The following is a 27536-nucleotide window of genomic DNA, read 5'->3' on the forward strand; positions in this document are numbered from 1 at the left end:
GTTTCGAACATGAAACAATTAGGGTTGAATCATGTTATGCACGATCTAAATTGTGTTAAGCCAAGTTGAGCTAATTAAAACTTTTAAACAATTTCCTTTTTATATAAATTGCCTTAAAAAGGGGGGGAAAAAAAAAGAAGAAAATTGACCTTGTGAATCTCATGCATGTAGCTATCACATTGATATTAATTCCCACCTTTCTTATAAAGGCAAAAAGCTTCATCTTCTTCCTCCTCTCCTCTCTTCGCCATGAAGCCGCATGCTACGGTGCAGCTTCGCCCTTGGAGAAGTTACCTCAAGCACTTCCCCAACCTCCTCTCCCTCTTCGCCTTCCTTCTCTCCCTCCTCGCCCTCCTCCGCTACTCTTATCGCCACTTGCCCTTCCAATTCAACTTCTATTCCTCCCTCTCTCCTTCTCCCCAATCTCTGTCTCCTTTTCCCTCTCCCTCCTCCGTTTTGACTTCTAGATTCTTCATCTCCTTCCTCCGCCGTCACCGTCAGCGTCAGCAGTATCGGTGCGAACTACAGAGCGGAGGAGGATTGTGATATATTTAAGGGCGAATGGGTGCTCGATTCGGCGGCAGAAGATTACTACTACACCAACACCAGTTGCCGCATGATCCAAGATCACCAGAATTGCATGAAGCACGGGCGGCCGGACGTGGACTTCCTCCGGTGGCGGTGGCGGCCGGACGACTGCGAGCTTCCCCGCTTTGACCCGCGGTGGTTCCTCGAGCTCGTCAGGGGCACGTCGGTGGCATTCGTCGGCGATTCCCTGGCCAGGAACCAAATGCAATCGCTGCTCTGCCTCTTGTCGACGGTGAGCGTTCCATCAAACACACCCACCCTCGTGCTTAATTTTTTATTCTTAAAAAGGGCCAGAAATTTGTTTTCCGCATTTTCCTGCAAATTTTAGAGTTCCAACAAGAACCAGAGATCAAAAATTTCTTCCTAAAAACTTAAATTCTAAGAATCTGTGAAATAAAACGTTGAGATTGCAAACTTGTTCACGTAACGTGCGAAGCAACAGTCAACCATACTTGCTCCACAACCAATTAAAGCCACGTTTGGTGATCGAACCAAAGAATCTGAAGAAAATCAATCAAATAGAAACAATCGTCATGAAGTTTACGATGTCGTCGCCTTCAGAGCAGTTGGAGTGTGGCGCTTTCAGGCGTTGCTAATTGTTCACTGTTTGGCAGTTCAACAAATGAAAGGATTAAGTGGTAATGATGTAGAAGATTGAGTAAGAACTTGGCATATTTCCAACGAGAAAGTCAATGCGTTGACCCCGTGATTCCCTGATCGTCTCCGTGATTGATTCCCTCTGAGTTTTGTGTTGACTGACAGGTGGCTCATCCGGAGGACATCTCGAGCTCGAACGACACACAGGACCGGCGCCTCTTCTACGGCGACTACAACTTCACCGTCGCCATCCTCTGGACGCCGTTTCTGGTGAAGAGCTACGACGCGGGCGGCGGATACACGCACGTTTTCCTGGATGAGGTCGACGAGTGGGCCGGCCGTCACCTGGCCGCCTTCGACTACCTCATCCTCTCCTCCGGCACCTGGTGGACCCGCCCCTGCATCTACTTCAAGAACCGCGAGCCCTTCGCCTGCAACTACTGCCGGCCTCCCGCCGCCGCCAACCTGACCCGCATCGGACTCTACGAGGCCAACGGGGCGGCGTTCCGGGCGGCGCTGGACGCGCTGCGGTGGTACAAGGGCGCGGTGTTCCTGCGCACGTTCTCGCCGTCGCACTTCGAGGGCGGGCAGTGGAACGCGGGCGGGCACTGCGATCGGAGGCAGCCGGAGGCGGGGTGGCGTCTGGAGGGGATGGAGCTGGAGCTGTACGGGACGCAGGTGGAGGAGTTCCGGAAGGCGAAGGGGGAGAGGAGGGAGATATGGGTGCTGGACGTGACGAGCGCGATGGTGATGCGGCCGGACGGGCACCCGGACGTGCACGGGCACCCGCCGGAGAAGCGCGTGGAGATGAAGCATGACTGCGTGCACTGGTGCTTGCCGGGACCGGTGGACATCTGGAACGAGCTCTGGCTTTATATGCTGAGCCAGAGGCAGAGGCGGCTGGAGAAGACAGGAGTGTAGTACAGAGTCGACCTTCATTGTTCGCTGCTTTGATTTTTTTTTCATTTTCATTTTAAATTCGATCAATTTTTTTTTTATCAATTGTTCATGGGAGAGAAAGGAATGAAATACGAGCACAATGAATATTCTTAAATATTTGTTTTTGGATCTAAATGATCAAGTGTGTAACAGTTAGATGCGTTATATCTGGAATCTTCCACAATCATATGTAAATAATTAAATTGAGAAATTATAGTTGATCAGGACGAAAGAGGGTATTACTTAGCTTCATCAAAATTTTAATCTTTATCCTCTTTTATAAGTCTACTTAATCGTAACCAACTTAGTTATTCCCCAGGAGTTGTGGGTCCTACTCAATTAGTCTACCGGACTTCAATCCGTGAGCTTATTTTAGAATTTAAGAAAGAAATCTATATATTTAAAAATTTCTTTATATATTTAATAATCAATTAAATAAATTTAATATAAAAATTTAAAAATATAATCAAATTTTAATCAAATAGGACATCCAAGTTGTGATCCAAGGAATGAATGTATTTGTAAGAATTTTCTTTCAAATCAAACTTAAATCCCAAACTGCTCTAGAGAACGGCTTGATTAATTCAAACGGCTTATTTTTATTTTTAAATATGTTAAAATTGTTAGCCTATATCAGAAAAAAGAAAGTCGGCATCTCGTAGCATTATTATACGCGGATTACAAGCGCGTAGTTGTTGGCATGTCTTAAATCAGAAGCATTTTTCTCATTTAATAAATAGTCAATAATAATAAGTAAGTAAATTAGTTAACAAGTTTTTGACATTATCTTATCTGATCTAATCAGCGAAGAGGTGTTTTGAAAAGAAAATTACTATTTACTAACTTCCCAATCGTTCTAATCTGAAAAAAAAAAATCAAATTAGGATTAAAAAATTTTCAGATTTGGATCGAATTCGAATTAAGGATTTTAGATTTGATTATATTCAGATCAGATTCGGATTGACCTGAGTGATCTAAATTTAGAATTTAAGAGATTTAAAAAAATTAAATCAAATTTTATTATAAAACTTAAGATAAAAATAAAAAATTATCAAAATAATTTTTTTAAGAATTTTTATATTTTTTGAATTGATCGGATTTGAATTTAGAATTTAGAATTGAATTCTAATTAAAATTTTTTAAATTAACACTCTTAGAAGAGAACATCCAGCGAAGCCATGTAATTCCTTTATCATAAAGGTGACAACTCAAACATTCAGCATCCTTTGATTATGCTTCTCATTTAAAGGAAAATTCTTATAAATACGTCATAATTGAAGATCGAACCGCGAATGTCTAAATGACGATCTAAATGTTTTACTGTGGCACTTTAAAATCGAACGATGCATTGCAATGTTTCCCTTGCAATGGAAGAGAAGGTCCATCGGTTCTTGTCTTGGGGATCCTAATTACAAGCCAAGAAAACGTGACAATGTTTCCCTTGCAAACCAAGAAAGAACCTAATTCCCCTTCCTCTTCCTCTTCTTCCTCTTCCTCTTCCTCTTCCTCTGCCTCATCCACGCCGAATTCAAACCCTAAACTCAAACAGCTCGCGTTCCTACAGCCAGTCAACCCTAAACAAAACCCCAAAAACATAACCCACCCCAAAAATATAACCCTAATCCCAACCCTCCATTTAGAAAATTCACGATAAATAGCGCAGCGCAGATGATGAAGAAATTGCAAAGGAGAATTAGCAGAGTCTCGTCCGTCATACTCTCTAAATGCCCCACCAGTCTTTATAACAACAGCGACAAGAAGAAAAAGAAGAAGAAGAAACCATCCTCACCATCTCCACCGCCACCACCACCGACTGCCACCACCATGCCATTCCACCACCGCCACCCTCCTTCCACCGCCCCCTTCCTCTTCCCGAGAGCCAACTCCACCGTCCTCCCTGATCCATCCGCCTTCTTCTCCACCTCCCTCCTCTCCTCCCCTCTCCCCACCAACTCCTTCTTCCAGAACTTCGTCCTCAACAATGGCGATCAGGCGGAATACATCCACCCCTACCTCATCAAACCCTCCTCCTCCTCCTCCTCCTCCCTCACCTTTTGCTATCCTTCCCGCTTCCACATCCCTGCCTACGTCTACCAGTCCTTCACCCCCGATCTCACCATCGGCGCCGCAGATGGCGGCGGCCGCCACGTCGTCTCCGCCTTCGACGACCTCAGCGTCACCCTCGATTTCCCCCCTTCGCTTCGCTTCTTTCTCGTCCGCGGAAGCCCCTTCGTCACCTGCTCTACCACTACCGCCGCCACCGCGATCTCCATCTCCTCCGTCAACGCCTTCATCGACGTCTCCGCCAACGCCTCCTTCACCAAACACACTCTCCGCCTCAACAGCGGCCAGACCTTCCTCTGCTACTCCTCCGCGCCGATGCGCCTCGCGCAGCAGGGCAACTCGCTGCTCTTCGTCTTCGTCCCGGGCTTCGCCGGCGTCGTGCGCCTCGCAGCTCTCCCTGATCCCGCCTACGAGCCAGTCCTCGATCGGTTCAGCGCCTGCTATCCGATCTCCGGCGAAGCCTCCTTCGCCCGGCCCTTCTATGTGGAGTACAGTTGGGAGAAAAAGGGATGGGGCGACCTGCTTCTCCTCGCCCATCCCCTCCACCTCCGCCTCCTCTCCTCCCACGACTGCCGCGTCACCGTGCTCGACGACTTCAAGTACAACAGCATCGACGGCGACCTCGTTGGGGTGGTCGGCGATTCGTGGGCGCTCAAGACCGACGCCATCTCGCTCGACTGGCATTCGACAAGAGGCCTGAGTGAGGAAGGCTATACCGAGATCATCTCCGCCCTCTCCAAGGATGTCGACGGTCTGTCTTCTGCTCCCATCACCACCACCTCCTCCTACTTCTACGGCAAGGCGATCGCCCGGGCCGCTCGTTTCGCCTTGATCGCAGAGGAAGTTGGTTTCCCAGACGTCATTCCCTTCGTGCGACAGTTCTTGAAGCAAACCATCACTCCATGGCTGGACGGCAGCTTCAACGGCAACGGATTCCTGTATGATACAAAATGGGGAGGAATTGTCACCAGGCAGGGATCCACCGACTCCGGTGCTGATTTCGGTTTCGGAATCTTTAATGATCACCATTACCATCTGGGCTACTTCCTCTATGCGATTGCCGTCCTCGCCAAGCTTGACCCAGCATGGGGCAGCAAATACAGGCCTCAAGCCTACTCCATGATGGCTGATTTCATGACCCTGTCCAGGAAGCAACATGCCAACTACACCCGTCTCCGGTGCTTCGATCCCTGGAAGCTGCATTCCTGGGCAGGAGGGCTTACCGAATTCGCAGATGGCCGTAATCAAGAGAGCACCAGCGAGGCCGTGAACGCGTACTATTCAGCAGTTCTCCTGGGACTGAGCTACGGGGACACCCACCTCGTGTCCATCGGCTCGACGCTCACCGCCTTTGAGATTCAAGCCGCGAAGATGTGGTGGCATGTGAGGGAGGGGGAAGGCATCTATGACGACGACTTCAGCAGCCAGAACAGAGTGGTCGGAGTGCTGTGGAACAACAAGAGGGACAGTGGCCTGTGGTTCGCTCCTGCTGAATGGAGAGAATGCCGGCTGGGGATTCAGGTCTTGCCGCTGCTGCCCATAACCGAGGCCCTGTTCCGCGACGTTAGATTCGTAAAGGAACTAGTCAACTGGACTGTCCCTGCTTTGGCAAGGGAAGGAGTCGGCCAAGGTTGGAAAGGGTTTGTCTATGCGCTGGAAGGCATGTACGATAGAGAGACGGCGTTGGAGAAGACGAGAATGCTAACTGGGCACGACGATGGCAACTCCCTTTCTAATTTGCTCTGGTGGCTTTACAGTAGGGATGCCAGTGCCCCTGAGCAAAGCAGCTCCGGATGGGTCAGAGACGGTTGGTTCGGCCATTACTGCCATTGATGACAGTTGCAGTCTGGTAAGATGTTAAATGCTTCTTCCTGCATGCTTTCTTTTCGTTTGATTCTTCGATGGGATCGATCTAGAATCGATAAGAACATGAACATCAGCAGCTCTGCAGCATTTTATTTCTTTCTTTTAGGTGTGGTGATATGATTGATTGTTATAATCTACAGAAGCATTATTCGCCTTATAATTCAGCATTGTAAAGTTTGAGCCATGATTCAGCTGCTCCTTGTTCTTCTTGCAAATAAATTTGAAAGAAAATATTTTTTTTCATATTATTAGAGCAATTGCAATAAAAGAAAAGAATTTGAGGTTTATTTAACATTGGAGCAGCAGAGAAAGTTATTATCTTTTTTTTTTGTCATTTGTTAGTTATAATGGAATAATTAAATTTTTATAATTTATATATTTTTTAATGTTAACTTTTTTATGAGATAATTTTTTTTATATGAAATTATTATCTTTTTTGTTTTATTAAATTTGTTCTAATTTCTTAGATGGTTCGACTGTTCAATTATTGTTGTGTTAATTGGTATGGGAGCTCAAAGTTGATGAAATTAAAAATGAAATTGATAAAATAAAGAAGAAAATCTTATAAATTTAAAAATTATATTAATGCAAAGATGAATTTATTTTTTAGAATTAGTTCAATGGCAAATATAGAAATTAATAATCTAAATAAAAAATGCTAATCTCAATATGGATTATATAGTAGTTTCCTATTTATTATCAAAATATAAATTAAATATAAAAATAGGATTATAATAATTCTCTATTTATTTGTTGATTATTTATTTCTGATTTATTATAGATGTACTAATTGTGAATATATTTTCTTTTATTGTAAATGCATTGAATATTTTTTATTCATGAAGATTTTTAATTAATTTCTTTCTTTTTATAGTGGAATTTAAAAGAATGCTTTAAATTAACAAGGATAATAATTAAACTAATGATATGATTTGTGATGGATGATGATTACATTATATAGAAAATATTTTATTTGATGGATAATGATTAAATTAAATAGAAAATATATTTTTTTAATCGGTGATGATTAAATTAAACAGGATTTTTTTTATAGATGATGGTTAAATTAAAAAGGATTTTTTATGAATGATGTATGGTACTATATGTATGAATTTAAGAGAAAAATTAATTAAATTTGAATAATTAAAAATTTTTGATCAACATATAATATGTTTGGGATCTAACTTTATATAGATCTGAAAGGTAATAAATTTGATCTTATCGAATAAAATAATCTCATATCTATTATACCACAAAGGTAACGAAATATGTGTTTTATACCATTCCAATGCCTTCGGATTGGAAAAGATTATATCTTGCATAAGATTAATAGAAAATGTAATATCTGGGTGAGTGCAATTATCGAGATTCGATAATACACCAATTGCACTAAGATATAGTATTTTTGAACCAATAATATTTTCTCCATCTTTGAGTGGATGAAAAAGATCTTTCTTAATGTCAAGTGATTGAACAACCATTGGTGAAGACAATGGATGTGCTTTATCTTATGTAATAATATTTTAATATCTTTTTTTGTATACGAGGACTGATGAACAAATATTCCTTTGGATAAATATTTAATTTACAATCCAAGACAAAATTTTATCTTTCCTAAGTCTTTCATTTCCAATTCACTTTTTAAATAATTAGCAGTTTTGTTGAGCTTTTCGGGAGTCCCTATAAGATTTAGATCATCGACATATATTGTCATGATTGTAAAATCTTCTTCTGTCTTTTTTGTAAAAATGCATAGACACATAGTATTATTTGTATAGCATTCTTATAATAACTATTCACTTAGACGATTGTACCACATGCGCCCTGATTTCTTTAATCCATATAATGATTTTTGTAACTTTATTAAAAACATGGTATTGAGGTTACATCATTTGCTTCTGGTGGTTTGAATCCTTTTGAGATTTTCATACATATATATCATTATGCAATGACCACATCCCTAAGTCGCACGTCTAATTTTTTTTATACAGTCAAACTAATAAAAAATTAGAAAGTAATGGCATCTATCATAGTTGATTATATTTGCTTATAATCGATTCTAAGTCTTTGTGAGAAATCTTGGGCTACAAGTCTGACTTTATATCTCACAATTTCATCATTTTCATTTTCTTCGTATAAACACTCATTTATATCCTATTGAGATTACATTTTTAGGTGTTCAAACTACAAAAACTCAAAGACTTTACATTTCTCTAAAAATTCTAATTCAGTCTGTATAGCCACCTTCCATTTTGTTGAGTCATTTCTTTCTTTACAATCTTTAATAGATCGTGGTTCGGGATCTTCATCTCCTTTCACTACGTGAAAGCAAAAACATCATCCATGATTGTATTATTTTGATCACATATTTTATGAGATATCAAATAATTTATTAGAATCTCATTATTTTCATGTAACTGTGATTCTTCAGGAATAATATTTTTCATATTTAATTCATTGAGTTCTCTTAATGTATCATTTGGAATTGCTTCTTCTAAAGCTTTTGATTCTTCTTTTTCTTGTATCTTTCTTTTTCTAGGTACAATGTCTTTCGAGCCAATTGGTCAACTACACTTCTAGCATATTCTAAGTACATTTGCAATTAGAGTACTAGATGATCCTTCAAGGACATCGATTTTTACTGGAGTATTCTCTACTTGTATGTACTACTTTATCATATTTTGTATTAACAAATTAAAGCATTAGACAATTGGTTTGCAATTCTTTGCAAGTGAATGATTCTTTCTACTTTTTGCTCACATTGATTGTTGCGAGGATCAAAATGAGATAATATTTTTTCATTTCAATAATTTTTTTTTGTTGGATATAACTTTACTCCTCTCAACATTGGAAAATTTATTTCATTAAAGTGGCAATCTACAAATCTTGCAGTAAACAAGTCATCTATTAAAGACACCAAATATATAATAATGGATGGTGAAACATATCCCACGTAAATCCCAAATCTATATTGTGGACCCATTTTGGTTCATTGTGTAGGTGGGATACGGACTTATACTGCACAACCAAATACTCGAATATGAGAAACATCATGTTCTTGACCATAGACAAGTTGTAATGATGAATATTAGTGATAATTAGTTGGTATTGCACAAATCAATAATGCAGCGTGTATTATGACATAACCTCAAGCAAAAGACACGGAAGTATTATTTTCATGAATAGTGGTCTAAGAATTAATTACAACCGTTTATTAAATAATTCTGCTAGGTTATTTTGTGTATGAACATGGGCAATTGAATGCTCAATTGAAATTTTGAATAATTAGGGACGTCGACTTAAAATTCATCAATTGAAATGAACATGGGCAATAGTCATCCAATGCTTAAATTCAATAACATTATCAAGGTGAATAACCTTGATTGAATAATTAGGTACAATTGAGTTTATAATTTAATAATTTGCCCAAGTAGTTTAGCGAAGGCTATATTTCAAGATGAAAACAAACTAACATATGACCATCTAGTTGAAACATTAACCAATACCATGAAATATCAAAATGGTTCACATGGTGGGTGTCTATAAATATCCCCATAAATCCTCTCCAAAAAGGTTGGAGTTTCAACATCAACCTTTATGGGGGAAGGTCATATAATTAATTTGCCTTGTGAATAATTTACACATGAAAAATTATCATGTAAAAGAATCTTATAGTTCTTTAAAAATGCCCACATGAATTATTTATTATTCTTCACATTATTATTGCCCTAGAATGACCAAGTCAGTCGTGCTATAATATGAAACTATGCTTGCAACAAACTTCTAGTTTGTTACTATGTTTGTCTCAATTGATTTTATCATTGTATAATACATCTTAGAAGGGGGTGTACATAATTATTTTTTTATCTATTGGTTGCTTGTTTTAAGTATTTTACCATTTTATTGTTGATAATTTTTTCTTTGGCCACGTCCATGGTCACACCTATGACTTATGCCAATTTGATGATTTTGAGATGAGTTAACATTCACGTCAATGTTCCATTTGATGATGTAGATCTAGTTTGGCATAATTGATGATTTTTTATGAGGAGCTCATTATTTGTTCAACAACTAGTAGGCATGAGATAAGCTCATAATATTTTTTTTAAATCCACGCTCATGATATTATTATTATAGGAGCGTATTCGATGCATGAAAAGTGGAGAAATTTTTTTCTAATAAATCTTGATTAGTAATTTTCTGTCCGCAAAAGTGTGAGTCTGGAACTAATTTTGAATAGTGTCGAGTTATAATCGATTACAAATTTAAAATCATGCAGACGAAGATGCATCTATTCATAACAGGCTCTTGGAAGAACTATAATTCGCTTATGGCCAAAGCTTTCTTTCAAAATTTTTCAAAGTTCTTGTGGTTCTTTTATAGTGAGATACTTAATTTTTAATCCATCATCAAGATGACGATCAAGAAAAATAAGTGTTTTTGCACAATCCTACATGTATTCAGTCTTTCTTTCTTTTATTGTATCTCCTAAACTCTTAGAGATAAGGTAGATCTAGACATCCAAAATCCACTATAAATATTTTTTTTCAGTTAGATCAAGTGCTTCAAATTCAAGCTTTATGATAATTGTCATAACAATTATTATATAAAAGAAAATTAAGAAAATAATTACAACAATATCATTTATAGAGTAAAAATATATTGCTATTTGAAATAATTAAATATTTGTCTCCATACAAAATATTACAGCCATAAAAGTTAAAAGTAAACAAATATACTATAATATGATCAAAATGTGTTATGATGTAATAGTTATAAAACAATCAATCATTTATGTTCACACAAAAATATTATAGCAATAAAAATTAAAAGGAAATAAATACTAAACAAGTATGAGCATCAACATAAAATTAAAAATTGTGTTTCTTCATGAGCATCAATGTAAATTTAGAATTTGTGCTACTTCGAAAGTATAAATATTAAATCTAAATATTATACTAGCTACTTCAAAAGCATTAATATAAAACTAAAGGTATAAATATAAATTTAAAATTTCTATTATTACGAGAGAATCAATATTAAATTTAAATATTATACTTTTTCGAGAGCATCCATATAAATAATTCGCAGAAGAAAATGAATTATTTTAAAGAACGCTCGTGTTGATAACATGTTATGCTAAACACTCCTATTTATAGGAAAAGAAAAATACTGATTCATCAATCAACAATCAAATCAAAGTACCATTCATCTAGTATAACAAAAATACAATTAGATCTATTTTAAAAATTTTGTTGGTTCTTAATTTTACTAGTGACATAATTGCTAGCGGATGCGTTTGAGAGAGATTTTTTTTTTCTGAAATTCTCTCTCTTTTTAAATTTTTTTTCTCCATTTATAGCAACATTTTTTTCTCCTTTTCTCTCAGAATTTCCCTTTTTCTCTCTCTCTTTTTCCTTAACTTTTTTTCTCCACTCTTTTTCTTTTTTTTTCTTCAATTCTTCCAATTGTCTTTTTCTTCTTATGCTTGATTTTTTTGGTTGTTACCATTATTACAATATAATAAGAATTTTCTTTTTTTTTGGATGATGAAATTGACAATGATACATTTGATAATATAGCTAGAAAATAGGAGTCTCATTATAACTTAATATTGGATGGAAATAGACAAGTAGATAACGATGGAATAAAATGTGTGTGATGATAAAGAGAAAATAAAATCATAATAAAATATAAAAAATATATTAAAAAAATTAGATATCTGATTGGCTTTTGTTTGGCAAGTTACTGTCGATGAAATTTTTAATACTTTACCAAATAGATTCATTTTGTCAAATCCAAATCTATTCATGATTTATTCGGTAATAAAATTTAAAAAATGATCAAATCCAAATCTATTCATGATTTATTCGATAATAAAATTTAAAAAATGAATAAGATCGACTAAGTAAAAGACTACAGAATCTAATTCATAATATGACAAATGAGAAAAACACGATATACGAAATTAGACATTAGAAAAATACCTGGAGCAGAAGATGCCGATGAGTTCATCTTTGTTTCTGAGAAAGAAACCTAAACAATAGAGAGAAAAAGTAGAGAAGAAACTGCTCCTATCACCCGCCGTAGACAAAAATTTCGTGTATGTCTCAATGGGGCGACAATCCACATACGTTAGGGTTAGGAGTAGGGGTCTCTACATATAGAGGAAATAATGGACCAAGCCTACCCATTATGGCTAAGCCCAATAGCATCCTATTAATTATGCTAGTCCACATAAATTATCCAACATTCTCCCACTTGGACAGCATAATTAATACATCAGATTAATCAACAATATGTGACCATAATAAGATGTCAAAATAAGTCAACACATAACACGAAAAGGTCCAAAATGGAACTATAAGCATCTTAATAATACAGAAAATCACATTCGAAGGAATAATGATATCATGCATTGTAAGATACTTATATCCTGTGACCCAACAACAAAATGGAATATGGATAAATGGGAAAACCCAACAAAATGACATGCCAAAATTTGAACAAAGTGTTATTTCCCAGTAGAATGACCCAAACATCTGCCCAAGATGTCATATAATAACAACAAAATTGAGACTGGGTCCGAAATGTCATCACCAACAATATACAATGGGAAGAACCCAACAAAATTGCCCTAAGAATGTGCCCATATAATAACAACAAAATTGAGACTGGGTCCGAAATGTCTCCACAATATACAATATGCCCATCACAATATATATACAACAGTAGTTATTATTTGAGCAATATCAACAGTAGTTATTATTTGAGCAATATCTCAATATTGTTCAATGTCTCAAATATTATAAATGTGATGTCATAACAAAAACATAAGCATAAACTCCCACTAACCCAAAATATCAAAAGGCTTTACCACACCCATACGGGTTACATGGTCAACAAAAGCTTTAACAGTTATGCCTTTGGTTAGGGGATCAGCAATATTAAGCTCTGTAGGGATATGCTCGACACGAGTTTTAAACTCTTGAACCTTCTCTCTCACAAACATGAATTTTGTCTCAAAGTGTTTGGTGCGCTTTGAGCTTTTATTATTGAGAGAAAAACTCACCACGGCAGAGTTATCACAATATATAGTGAGAGGCCTAGAGATACTCTCCACAAAATCAAATTCAGCAATAAAGTTTTTCAACCATATCGCTTGACATGTGGCCTCATAACAAGCTATGTACTCTGCTTCCATGGTTGATGTAGCTGTAAGAGTTTGTTTGACACTTTTCCAAGAGATAACTCCCCCAGCTAACATGAATATATATCCTGATGTGGACTTATGATCATCTGGGCAACCTCCATAATCAGAATCAGAATAACCTGTTACCTCAAGATGATTTGATCTCCTATATGTGATCATATAATTTTGGTACCTTTCAGATACCTCAAAACACATTTTACAGCCTGCCAATGTGCCACACCAGGTTTACTCAAGTATCTCCCAAGTACACCCACAACAAAAGCAATATCAAGATGTGTACAAACTTGAGCATACATAAGGCTGCCAACAGACTTTATTAGAATGAGCCCATTTTTCATGTTTTGTTATAACAGCAGCGGAAGATTCAGTTGTGGGAACATTAGACTCATTCTCAGTAAGGGCAGCATCAACATTAAAATGGCAAGGAATAACTTAACAGAGTCAACCCAGTCCTCATAATTGGTTCCATTCAGCTTTGGTAAAGAGTTCATACTCATAGGCAAAGCTGGAATTTAAATATTAATGGGAGATTATTGTCGAGCATATCCAACAAAAGAAATAGAGCTTATGACCACAATAAATTTATCTCATGCAAATGCAATTCCGCCGAAGGGTCCCGAATTACAATGCATAAATTAATTCTCACATCACATAAAATAATTATATTTTTAAAGCTAATATCGAAAGGATACTGAAAACTTTAAAATATAATTACCAATCATTAGAACTATATCAATAAAGACAAACCGATAGGGTAAGTGCATTATTAAAATAATTCCTAATGCCACATTAATAATAATTTTTCAACAATAATATTTTATCATAATCCGTCTCGCGAAGGCGAGCTCACAACTATGAAAAAATATTAACAACAATACAAAATGGTCTTAAATTTAAAATACCTCTTTTAAATTTAAGATAATTTAAAATAACAAATGTCGTAGGCAATTTGGTTAATAGAGAAGAACAAAGTCATTGCCTTAATTAAGCAAGCAAAAAGAACCACACAGGGATGGGGCAGCTAGTTGTGACCCACCCACCCCAAACGTCCTCTCTCTCTCATTCGGCGCGATAGTCTATAATGTTTAATATATTAACAGGGTATCCCCGTGACTAATCATTTTAAGATGGAATGAGGTTTAATTATAATTCAACACGGTATCAGACCAACATTGATATCATTGAATTAAGATAGGCATGAAGGGGCGTGTTAAGCAAAAATATCACATTTTCATTTGTCCCACACGGACATGTACAATGGTCCATTATGTATATCTACTAAAAGGATATCCCCTCTCAAATGACTAGTCAGTCATTTGGGATGGAATGGGCTCAACCCCAATTGAAGATATACTTAAGTTCTTATACAATCCCGACAAGTCCACATGATACACCCCACATAATGGAACACATAATGACAGAAGATTAAGGACAGTCATGTAGAGGCAATTTAGTTCATGAGGTTACCCAATTTCACTATGAAAAAGTCATAAACAGACTTGTAATCTGTGAGAAAGAATGTCTTGTTGGTTGCTTGCACGATAGGAAGTCACACTGAATTAAAATATAAAGATTAAAAAAATGATTATATCCAAGAAGCTAGTTTTGCAGAAATTGAACGGTAAAACAAATCTCAAACTTGCCTCACAAACAAACAAAATAATAATAAGCATGATGCCAACTTGTGATCTGAGTTGGTGAACGCACATGGACAACAATTACAAAACTAGGAACATTTAATCATCAGCAGAATCTAGACCAATTTCATGCAGTATGGAATAGATTGATGTATATGAGTCTATAGAAAAGCATTGTTCTGTTAAGAAGAAAATTTGGATTTTTTTTTTTTAATAATTAAAATTGTAAAAAAAAATTTGAAACCACGTCGTTCTCAAATTTGGACGCAATTAACCACGTTGTTCATTTTCAAAAACTGACGCAACCGTCCAAAATTTTAAAATTAATAATAATAAAACAATAAATTATTGTTGTCATCGTTCTTTCCGAACCACCGCCAACATCACACCGTCTTAAGAAGACAGTTTCCAACCATGATAATTTTCGACAGCAATTTCTGACGATTTCTCGTCTCAACATGATCATTCATCATGCATCAAATCGCAACACGACGGTTTTCTCCAAATCATAAAATAAATTTAGGAAAAGAGATTGATTGAAGAAGAAAAACTCATTGTCATATTAGAATTAATAAAACTTGGCTCTGATACCATTTGAAAGACTACAGAATCTAATTCATAATATGACAAATGAGAAAAACATGATATGCGAAATTAGACATTAGAAAAATACCTGGAGCAGAAGATGCCGATGAGTTCATCTTTGTTTCTGAGAAAGAAACCTAAATAATAGAGAGAAAAAGTAGAGAAGAAACTGCTCCTATCACCCGCCGTAAACAAAAATTTCGTGAATGTCTCAATGGGGCGACAATCCACATACGTTAGGGTTAGGAGTAGGGGTCTCTACATATAGAGGAAATAATGGACCAAGCCTACCCATTATGGCTAAGCCCAATAACATCCTATTAATTATGCTAGTCCACATAAATTATCCAACATTTACTGGGTCTAGGTCTCGTACAATACCTAATTGTCGAGTCAAGCAATATCCTCCTCCGTCGTAGTCAACTGTAATTTCTCAATTTATCTCATCATAAATGGTCGTAAGGACGACTGTGTGAAATTGTTGGATAGCGAATTCTACTTTTTACAGAAGAGGATGATAATCAATAACGAAGATACCTCTTGTATTATTTGGTGCAACATCAAATTTAAAGTATCGAACCATCCAAAAAAGGAAATCTCATTTAAGAAAAAACTTTCACGCGAAGAGGAAAAATAAAATTAAAAATTATATTATATTAATTCAAACATAATTAGATTATAGGATTTTATACTTTTTTTTATAAACTTAACTTAATAGCAAAGATAAAAATATTCTAAATAAAAAATAATAATCTTAAGAAAGATTATAATAATTCTCTATCTATTACTATAATAAAAAAATATTGATTATAATTAATAGTAATTAAATCTCTAATTTATTAAAATATACCAATTTCAAATATATTTTTATTATAGATCTCTAATCAATTTCTTTCTCTTGAAAGAATTAATTTAAAATTTATCTTTAATTTTATGTTTTTTAATATTTTTTTCCTTTATTTGCATTATATATCTCCTTATTTAGTTTAAAACTCATATATGCATACTAATAATGTTGGAGTCATCTAGGTTCTTAGATTTATTTGATAAGTTGAATGTGTGATTGGACATTAAGATGACACTTTACAAAATTTAGTCAAAGATCAAGGGTAAATACAAAAACTTCCAACTTGTGTTAGACCTTTAGGTATATCCAACTCAAAATTTCATAAATTTGACTTTCTATGGAATATTATCATCTTACACCTAAAATAAACTTACTAATACATTCCAAACCTTTTCTTTTATCTCTATCTCATATAGAAAGTGATATATGACGCGATAAATTAAATTCATCTCCGTCATGCATGTCTCATTTGCATTTATTCTTAGATGTCCTGAGACAATGGTGCAACGGTAGGACATTCGGATTGTGACCCAAGGACCCGTGGTTCGATCCCCAACTACGGCGTATTTGTAAAAATTTTCTTCCAAATGAGGAGCGCAATCAAAGGATGCTGGACATCTGGATTGGTCGTTGTATGCGCTTCCTGATTTACCCTGGTGGTCGATGGGAAACTTCCGTGGGACCGAACCAACAACCCCTAGGGATTGAGTCCATGAGACTGACTGGGATTTATCATTTTTTTTAGATGAGATAAATTTATCCCCGGGGTAATGATGCAACGGTAGGACATCCTGGGTTGTGATCCAAGGATCCGCAGTTCGATCCCCAGCTACGGCGTATTTGCAAGAATTTTCCTCCAAATGGGGAACGCAATCAAAAGATACTGGGCATCTGGATTGGCCGCCGTATGCGCTTCCCGATTTACCCTTGTGATCTATACTTACACTTAAAACGGGCTTATTTGGACGACCACTCACGTGACAAGTCGCGTGGTGTCGATCGCCGAAGCAGCGCACCCACGCCGGAGTTGAGCTCACGTTCGGTGTGCCCATTAATTGTCATCGCTTTGGAATCATCGCTCACTGCTTACCCCTCCAACTCTCCCTCCCATCCGGCTCGCTCTGTTGTCTCCAAGCAGTGCAGTTACAGTTTGGCCGTCACATCGCACTGGACCCTATCAGATCTTTAGACTTTGTTTCACAGTCCCTTTTTCTAATCAAGATACGTCGGCCCCCCTCTTCCCTCTCCCTGTATTCGGTGCCCATACCGGCGTACTTTTCTTACGCTAAATTCAAAAATAAAGTACGCAATATACCCTGATTCCCACTCGCCCATCAATTGGACTACTTTCCTCTTTCTGACAGCAGACGTGCCGAAATCAATGAGCACCAAGTACCACGCACGCAAGACAAGTATCTGCCCATCGATACGCTCCCATATCAAAGTCCACGTGGATGGCCGATATTACAAGACACGCCAAAGGTCTCGTCAGACCTGTACCTGCTGAGCGGCATAGTTAATGTCGTGCAGGCATGTTGCACGGCTTCATGTTATCCTTCACGTGGCCACGCCTTTGCGTGGCATCTCCTCCTTTGCTTTTCTTCCCTATTATAATCGATTATCTCATCTCATTACCCAAAATGTGACGTAAGACTCCAAACAATTGCATCAAACTTTATTGACCAAAAATAAAAAGTAAAAAAAACACTCCGTTTTCAAATAAACATAAAATTCAAATGAACATCTCATTGAATGTTTTATATCTAAAATATTTTTTTATTCACTCTTCTACTCTACTCTCTGATAAGTTCCACCTCTCACTTCTCTTAATCGCGTCGATTTCCATTATTTTTTTCCGGATCTTTAAGTTATCAATCTGTTAGTCTTCTTGGTTTTCGTTTCCCATTGAACTTGTAGATATCAGAGGTTTATGAGAAGATCAATGATTTTGACCTATAAGAGTTGTATACTTTGGAAGCTGTGTTCAGAGAAAAGGTTTTATTTTTGGATATTTAACACTTTAAATAGGTACAGTTCGTCAAGGGCGATCCGGCTTCCATGTTTTTAGGGGAAGCAAATTCAATCTTATGACCTGACAAAAAGCATTTTTTGATCGCGTGGTGTCGATCGCCGGGGAGCGCGTATTTCCCTCCCTGTTCTCAAACATTGCCCTCGAACGCCGCGAACAAAGTACTGCCGCGGGAACAAGCGAAACTGTACGTCCGCCCATCCAGTCACCCTACTCCTCCTCTCTCCTCCTCCTCTCCTCCTCCTCCTCCGCCTTCATCAGCTCCCTCCCTTCCCCGAACGTCGTCACGATATTAAAGAAAAACAGCCTTCTTTGATCACGTGAGTGACGACCACTCACGTGACACTTTTCTCTTTTTACTTGATTTATTTATATTTTTAATTGTCAAATCAATATTTATTGATGATTAAGACTAAAAGTGACAGGATTAAATATGCACGTGGGCTCAAATCTTTTACTTATAAAATTAAAAATCTAATGGAGTAGAATAAAAATATAATACAAAATATAAATTACATTTTATTTATAAAAAAATAAATTTGTGAGAAATAATTACAAATTTGTAAATCAACGAGCAATCTCCACGAATACGAAACAGACAAAATATAATATTAGAATTCGAATCTTAATGAAAATAAATATTCTGTAAATCAAATTTTAAATACACAAGCTGAAGGATAAATCATGAAAAAGACATTAATTGGACAAAATATGAACAACAAAATTATTAAAAAGGGAAAAACATAACTACAAAATTTTGTGGTAGAGATGGATTTGTAGAATTTAATGGAGCAAAGTGTGACTATGAGTATACATGTGAGACACATATAGAAAGGGAATGATGTGTCCTGCTAATGAATTGTCAATTCTCACTAAATACATAGCAACAATTTTTGTTACCCATCTTTTTATTATATATTTTTATTATAAATAAAATCAAAAAAAATTATGAACACCTCTAAAATGTTCACCTCTTTGAAGAAAAGATATTTAACCATTATAAAAATAATAATAATAAATTACTATAATTGATCTCAAGTTCCGATCTCGAGATCCAGACTCGAACTTCATAGCGTTTATATCAAAAGTATTCGATATTTCAATTTTTTGATGCATTAAAATTATAAAATAAATTATATTTGTCCAATGACTCATTAAATTTTTTGATATTTTATTATTTTAGGATATATCAAAAATATCAAAGATATTGATACATTCGATATTTATTGAACCAATAGATACTATATATATCGAAATTTTTAATATTTTGCTCGCCCGTCGTCATTGCTACACGAAAATTAATTAAAATTTACTTAATTAAATAACCTACTGTCTTAATCTTTGCTGTTCATCATTTTTTATTTTTGGGCCAATCTTTAAAATATTGTGTTACGTATTGTCATTTCGATCAATCCAAATCACGATATGTTTTGATTTATATTTTTCGATCATCAAATCATGCATTTATTAAATGAACTATTGATTAAGACTTAAAGAGACAGGTGGGTCTTAAATATTTTACTGATAAAATCAAATATCTAATCAAGTGATTATAGCCATCTAATTCCATAGCTACGAGAGCAAGTTGACTTTTACGATGGAGATTGACGGCCACTATAACTGTGGCATATAGAAAGGAAATGATGCTAATGAATTGCGAATTCTCACTAAATAGATAGCTACCATTTTTGTTAGTCATCTTTTTATTATATACTTTTATTATAAATAACATCTAAAAAGTTCGATCTTCAAAGAAAAAATGTTTAACCATTATAAAAAACAATAAATTACTATAACAAAATCTTTAAGAATGAAAAACACAAAAATTAAAAGACGCGTCTAGGACTTCATCGGACGCCGCCCAATGTAAGAAGCAGGTTTGGAAGCGACCGCCCAATGTGTCGGCGAAGGCGGGCGCCGCCGTGATTGGGGGAACCGCGTCTTGGCCCGCTCTCTCCGAGTCCGCTAAACCCTCCCCCAAATCATCCTTGTCCGATGCTTTGAAATCTCTTTCTGATGCACCGCTTTCTGCGCCGGCAGTGAGATTTTCCTGATTTTGGTTCAATTGCATAGGGCTCTAATGGCATCGATCTGAGCACCTGTGCATGCTGCTCTGGTAATCTATTTTATGGTCTACCTAAACATAAAATTACCTTTTCCTCCTAATTTTTCTATTATTTTTGGATTTGAAAAATGTTTATTAATGTCACATCTTTGATTTTTTTCAGCGAAAAATCCGGTTCTTTCCTTCTCTCACCCTTTGTGTTTCGTACAAAATGCTGGACGGAATGGTGTTCCTCTCCTGATAATGATGGGCATGTGTGAACTTCTTTCAAGGTTTATAGTACTTCAAGCCTTTCTTTTTACGTGAATATGCTTGTATTTATACTTATATTTAAGCTACTACTTATCCTTGGCACACACCGCGCATTGCGCGGTGCATGTACCACCTGCTAGTTAATTTTGTGTGTGTGTATGTGGATACCGGATTGATCGAGTTTGACTTTGTCTTCTTTTTGATGATCGGATGATTTCGTTGAGAAATTATCCGGAAAAATATGATCTTGAAATTCGATGTATCGACTCTGGAGTACTCTTTTACTTTGGATGGAACATCGATGAATCTCGTTTGAGTTTTTTTTAAAGACAAAATCATGATCGGGTAGCTTGATCAATTCCTTCTCTGGAATTCTTTGGTGGATAGATTTTTCTATCTCTGTAAAGACTTGTTTTTTTTAAGTCCCCAAATACTTAATTCATGATGTAGATAATGTTTTGAAGCTATCTTCAAGGATGAGTGCGGATGACCTAAGGATCTTAGACTTGCGTGTTGTTTTGACACATTTAATTTTGTTTGCATATGCTTTATCTCTTGTTTTTATTTTTATTTTGTATGAATGTAATTACAATGTCAGATGTTATCTGCGAAGACGACAAAAAATTATGAACACTTACGATCCTAATGAGCATTCGTAAAAACAGAGCGGATCAACGAGCTCGCTAGAGGTTTTTTTTAATCTGATCCTGATCTCTATTTAACTTGAGAGTCGACGTGGGTTTTCAAATATTTTGTTTGACAATATTCCCTGTTGATGCGGTATGATGTGATCTGTAGTCCACGTCCAAAGCCTGACTGCATCGCTTAAATACATTCTTCAGATAGATTTGATGGTTCTGCATCTGGAATTCTTCCAAGGTTCAGCACTGCTGCCGCGGTTGAAGAACCGATTGCACCACCAGTTCAAGTAAACTATAACCAGCTTCTAATCAACGGAAAGTTTGTGGACTCGGCTTCAGGTTCATTTTCCACCTGTTTCTGAATAGAGAACAGATGTTGATGTCTATTGTATCAGATGTTCTTAATTCATCAAGTTTTTTGCTCGTCCATATTGCATAAAAATTAAGCTTTTGGAAGTTCTTTGCTCACAGGAAAGACATTCCCGACCTTGGATCCTAGGACTGGGGAAGTAATTGCTCATGTTTCTGAAGGCGACTTAGAAGATGTCAACAGAGCAGTTATTGCTGCTCGCAAGGCTTTTGATGAAGGACCTTGGCCTAAGTTGACAGCTTATGTAGTTCTCTTAGCTTTTTCTTTTTCTTGTTGGATTGAGATGTTTTCCATCCTTTCATTACTAGTATACTTTTCTTATTCTTTACATATTTGTGTTAATTTTCTCATGCTCTCCTAATATCAATGATGCAGGAACGATCCCGCATAATTTTACGTTTTGCAGATCTGATTGAGAAACACAATGATGAGATTGCTGCACTTGAGACTTGGGACAACGGGAAGCCTTATGAGCAGGCTGCCCAAATTGAAATTCCAATGCTTGCACGTTTGATGAGATATTATGCTGGTAAGGACATTTCCTTGATACAATGGAGTAATAGACCCATTTAACTGCCCTTGATTTTAATGTTTTTCTTATCATATGCTCTTCTCTTGCTATTTAACCTTTCAGGGTGGGCAGACAAGATACACGGGCTCATTGTGCCAGCTGATGGTCCACACCATGTGCAGGTTCTCTATGAACCAATTGGTGTTGCCGGACAGATTATTCCCTGGAACTTTCCACTTCTTATGTATGCTTGGAAGGTGGGACCTGCTTTAGCTTGTGGAAATACTATTGTATTGAAGACTGCAGAGCAAACTCCTTTATCCGCGCTCTTTGTGTCAAAACTATTCCAAGAGGTAGGTCAGGCAATTGGTTTGTGTTTTTTTTTCAGTTGGGATTCTCCTTTTTGTATTCTGATGATTTTCTTTCCTAGAGGTAATCAAGTTTAGTAATACATCTCTACTCAGTATATGATTTTTCGTAAAGGAGGTAATGAAGAATTAATGTAGGTATCTAATTTTATCAAATGCCATTATAGCCATGGAGTGAATAACATGCAATGATTAGTAAATTCAACAAGTTTTGAAAAAAGCAAAAGATTTCACTTTTGATTTCAGTAATGATGCTTCTGGATTGTTATTTTCAACATTAATTGTTCTAAAACTTCTTTAATCTCTTCATCTACGATTGTCGTCCATGAAACTTTAGGGACCTGTTTAGACTCATCAGTGAAAAGTAATTCTGAATATATTCTTTTGAGATTGAACCTTGATTACATATCTGATGAGCTTATTCATTCTTTTTGGGGTTTGAAAGTTGGTAAATCTACTAATCTGTGTAAACTTGTTGAAAACAAAGCTCTGAGCATATGGACAAGGTTAAGGGTTAAGATGTGTATTGGATAAGGGTTAAACGTGTGTATTAGAGGCATATCCAGCACTGTCGTGCTTCTTATTGAAAACTTGAGATGTGATATATATATATATATATATATATATATATATATATATATATAATACCTTCATTTAAATTTCTTTGATCTTTGTCTTCAAATAATTATGTGTTGCTTTCTGTTCTTTGAAAGGTTCAGTGTGATGACCAACCTTGGTCCTTAGCTGACAAAAATAATGATCTGGTAGTCTAATTTCTATGAATCAGGCTGGTCTTCCTGATGGTGTTCTCAATGTGATATCTGGATTTGGTCCAACTGCTGGTGCAGCTCTTGCGAGTCACATGGATGTTGACAAGGTGGCAAAATTCTATTTCTTATTTTATGAATTTGAACATATAGGTATATGGAATTTGATAAAACTATCTAGTATTCAAACTTGTATAATATCCCTGATGACACTGCTAATTTTTATCTTGATGAAAGATTGGCATGAGATTAACATATCCAATTCTGCTGTTTGTTTGTTCATTTTTTAATAGAAATCGTCTTTATTAACCATGGATCATATCTTGCATTTCTGCTAGTCATTTCTTTATCATCTATTTGAAGAATTGACAATAGATATTGTTACAAAATTCAGCAGCTGTCTCCTTTTGAGGAGACTGAGTCGGCGATACATTATACTTACGAGGAGACTTAGTTATTTGGCATCGCAATTATCCATCCACATCCTTAAATGATATCATATTTCTTATATAACTTGATTTCATTGTTGAAAATCATTCCAATTTTTATTCTGTTAGTGGAAAAAACCATTAAATAAAATCCATCATTTCATTTGCATTTTCCATTCTGATTTTAGATTTGACTATTTTCTGATTGATTAAATTATGTGTAAGCTTGGTCAACTTGTTACTCAGATTTCATCCACTGCCATAACACCTAATTTCCCCACATTGACACTTTAGATTGGATACATGACAGCTACTTGGGAAGATACAGAAGTGGCCATAACCTCTATATGTTTCCCCACCTGCTTTGGTAATGGATTATGTGAATCATAAGGTGTTAGTGCCACCGATATGCATATCCTAGACTCCATGCACTATGATGAGGGGATAAAGGCTTCGTTGTTGTTGTTGTTCTTCTTCTTCTTCTTTCTTTTTTCATGTTTCTTGCCTCTTACAACTTGATGGAGCTTGTCCAACTCCTGACACAGTGACCCTTGTGATTAAATCCTCCTGAAAATGATGTCGTCGATCGCATTTCTGATCCTAAAGTCCACACACAATATAAGACAAGATTTTACCATGTTGGTTTAAGAAGTAATTGCTAAGTGGCAAAAAAAGGTGTGGATTATTTGGAACTTGATTCAAGGAGATCACTCAATTGGAATCTAGTTAATTAGCTAGGGATTAGTTTAAACATGTGTATTTCGCTTAATGGGGCTCTTTAAGTTGAACTTCTGTCTTGTCTCCAAGGATTAAGAGTTTCAATTGGTAGCATTTGAAGCTAAAGGAGGGGAAGAATTGATTAAAGTTCAATAAAATAGCAGAAAATTATATTTTAATAGTTGCATCACAAACATAATTGTCTGAAGGTTTCTGGGATTGACCTTCACCTCTAATATTTGATCAGCTTGCTTTTACTGGATCTACCGGTACCGGCAAAATTGTACTCGAACTGGCTGCGAGGAGCAATCTTAAGCCTGTGACTCTCGAGCTCGGGGGAAAGTCTCCTATGATCATAATGGATGATGCCGATATTGACCAGGCTGTGGAGCTTGCACACTTTGCTTTATTCTTTAACCAGGTAATTCATATCAACTGAATGTAGCAAAATGTTTGGAGACATTTTCTGTTAACTTAGATCGTCTTCAACAGGGACAATGCTGCTGTGCTGGGTCTCGTACATTTGTGCACGAGCGTGTATACGATGAGTTTGTAGAAAAATCTAAAGTCCGTGCTTTAAAGCGCGTTGTTGGTGACCCCTTCAAGAAGGGTGTTGAGCAAGGTCCTCAGGTAGATTGTGAACTCTTTTATTGTTCGCAAAAGAATCTCCCTTTTACTTAATCCATTTTCTTCACAAATCTACCAAATAACTATTTCTCAGATTGATGAGGATCAATTCAACAAGATCTTGCACTACATAAAATGTGGAGTTGATGATGGAGCCACCCTCGAGGCAGGAGGCGAACGTCTAGGTACAAGAGGCTATTACATTCGGCCAACTATCTTCAGCAATGTAGAGGTATTGTTTACTATCTACTGGTACATAATTCCATAAGGCTATCACATAATTCATGCATCTCAAATCGCATTGCAATATTCGACTCTTCTAGGACGGGATGACCATAGCAAAAGAAGAGATCTTCGGCCCAGTTCAGTCGATCCTTAAGTTCAAGTAAGTACACTATCGCAAAAGATGTGAGATGTGTTTCTCATACAAACACCTGCATGCTCATGCCTGTTTTGTTCATAACAGGGAGCTTGATGAGGTGATTCGAAGGGCGAATAATAGTCACTATGGCCTTGCTGCCGGAGTGTTTACTAACAATCTCGATACCGCAAACACCTTGGCACGCGCCTTGAGAGCTGGATCTATTTGGATCAACTGCTTCGATGTCTTTGACGCTGCAATTCCCTTCGGTGGCTACAAGATGAGCGGCCAAGGACGGGAGAAGGGAATCGATAGTCTCAAGAACTACTTGCAGGTCAAGGCAGTTGTCACTCCTCTGAAGAACCCTGCGTGGTTGTGAACATCAATCTAGTTTAAGCAGATGTTGTTGCTGGTGTTTACTTTGGAGGAAGACAGACATATTTCGACAGCTCTGATGAAGCTAATTGGTAACTTTGATAATAAGTTGTACCTGTTTAATAGCAATTGTCTTGCAGTTTCTACATGCTAAATGCTTGAGTTAGCAAGCTCCTCCAAAGTCATTAAGATTAATAAATAGAGCTTAAATCTAGATTTTCTCACAATTCACATGCTAAGAGATGTTATCTCTAGAATTTTTATTGTGTTGGTATCTAGTTGATCTCAATCTACTATAATTTCTCATTTATCAAGAGACTTCGCTTTTGAATCTTTCTCTTCTGTCAACACCTGTTGAACTTCTTTATCTGTTAGCATCTTTTGAGTTTCTCCTTTGTCAAGTATTTGATCATCAACTTACTTGAATTGACTTCATCTACTAACACTTATTAAACTTCCTTTTTTTTGTCTGACTCTTGCTAGACTTCTCATTTGTTAAATGTCTGATCGACTTCAATCCACTTGAATTTCATCAATTATAATGACAATTTCAATGCCAAATAACTACATCCACACTTTTTTCACATAGTAACAACAATGCGAGCTCTCATAAACATTAAATCATATGGTTGAATTCGACTACTTAGACATGATTGTATTAATAATATCTTGGTTGAGTATATGTCTAAGAATAAGTTTATGCTAAAATGCAAGATTATAAGTCTCTCGTAATCTTTCACATTTCACTTGCCAAAAATATTTTACTTTTAGCCTACTTCTATTTACTAGGAGTCTTCAAGACTTCTTCCATTTGTTAAGAGATCTTATTTCTTTGTCTTCTTATATTTGCTGAGTCTCATCTTCCGGGCTTCTTTTATTTGCCAAGAGGTTTCACCTTTAGATTTTTTTCTTTTTTTAATATTCGATTGATCTTAACTTCTCATCTATCAATTATTATTGAACTTATCTATCCATTAAGTATTAAATCAACCTTGATTTACTTTATTTTTTGATATATATTTTTTAATTTTTTCATCCATTAAATATTCAATTAATCTCAAGCAACTATGTGTCAAGTTTTTTATATTTGTTGCACACTTGATAAAACTCATCATCAAATAAAATATTGACCTAACTTAAATCCTTCGTTAAATATAATAAAATCACTTGGTCAAATATGACCATTTGAGCAATGATTGTAATCTCTCCCATTTTATATTTGACAACTTATCTAAGTTAGGATAATGTATATATAATTGAGTTGCAATCATTATTGTTGTTGTTATTTGAGTTATTATCCTAATTAATTTTTAGTTAATGAAATGAGACAATTGGTTCCGATTAATATGAATGCTTAACATTAGAATTGTCAAATGAGTCAACTTATGGTGGGACATATCAATCCGTCATAAACTCATTATATAACGGATGGAGCTGGGTCATCACACCAACTTAACGGGTTGAAAAACCTTCAATCTAATCTAACTCAAGACGGATTTATGGATTAGACAGGTCAATCTATAGGTATATTAAAAAATAAAAAAATATTAAAAATATTAAAAATTTTAAATTTGAATTATAATTTAAACATGTCAAGTTAAAAATTTTAAATTTGGATTGCACACTAGTCCATTGATTTTTTTACTTTAATTTTAAATTTTTTAAAAAATAAATTTTCTTAATCCACAA

At 36.1% G+C, this 27536-nt stretch overlaps 2 protein-coding genes and 1 pseudogene across 3 annotated transcripts; all 3 read left to right on the forward strand.

Annotated features, from left to right (window-relative positions):
* The first annotated feature begins 249 nt into the window (after positions 1 to 249).
* LOC141843505 (protein trichome birefringence-like 19) lies at positions 250 to 2106 on the forward strand (annotated as a pseudogene).
* A 1686-nt stretch (positions 2107 to 3792) lies between these two features.
* Positions 3793 to 6230, forward strand: LOC141843205 (glucan endo-1,3-beta-D-glucosidase-like). The gene has a single exon (XM_074731246.1). It carries the CDS (start codon positions 3793 to 3795, stop codon positions 6019 to 6021), a length of 2229 nt encoding a protein of 742 aa, XP_074587347.1. The 3' UTR covers positions 6022 to 6230.
* Positions 6231 to 21801: 15571 nt separating this feature from the next.
* LOC141842766 (benzaldehyde dehydrogenase, mitochondrial-like) lies at positions 21802 to 25989 on the forward strand. Of its 2 annotated transcripts, XM_074730783.1 has the most exons (9): positions 21802 to 21937; positions 22069 to 22222; positions 22328 to 22557; positions 23360 to 23449; positions 24732 to 24905; positions 24977 to 25114; positions 25206 to 25343; positions 25435 to 25496; positions 25578 to 25989. In XM_074730783.1, the coding sequence occupies exons 2-9, from the start codon at positions 22192 to 22194 to the stop codon at positions 25849 to 25851; spliced, it is 1137 nt and encodes a 378-aa protein (XP_074586884.1). In that variant the 5' UTR covers positions 21802 to 21937; positions 22069 to 22191; the 3' UTR covers positions 25852 to 25989. The 2 variants fall into 2 exon arrangements, with proteins under 2 accessions (XP_074586884.1, XP_074586883.1); XM_074730782.1 differs by lacking the exon at positions 21802 to 21937 and having other exon boundaries at positions 22063 to 22222.
* Positions 25990 to 27536: the final 1547 nt, after the last annotated feature.

Source organism: Curcuma longa, chromosome 12 (genome assembly GCF_044706935.1).
Source record: "Curcuma longa cultivar G26 ecotype Majalengka, Jawa Barat chromosome 12, ITB_CL_G26_1.1, whole genome shotgun sequence".
Lineage (NCBI taxonomy): Eukaryota > Viridiplantae > Streptophyta > Magnoliopsida > Zingiberales > Zingiberaceae > Curcuma > Curcuma longa.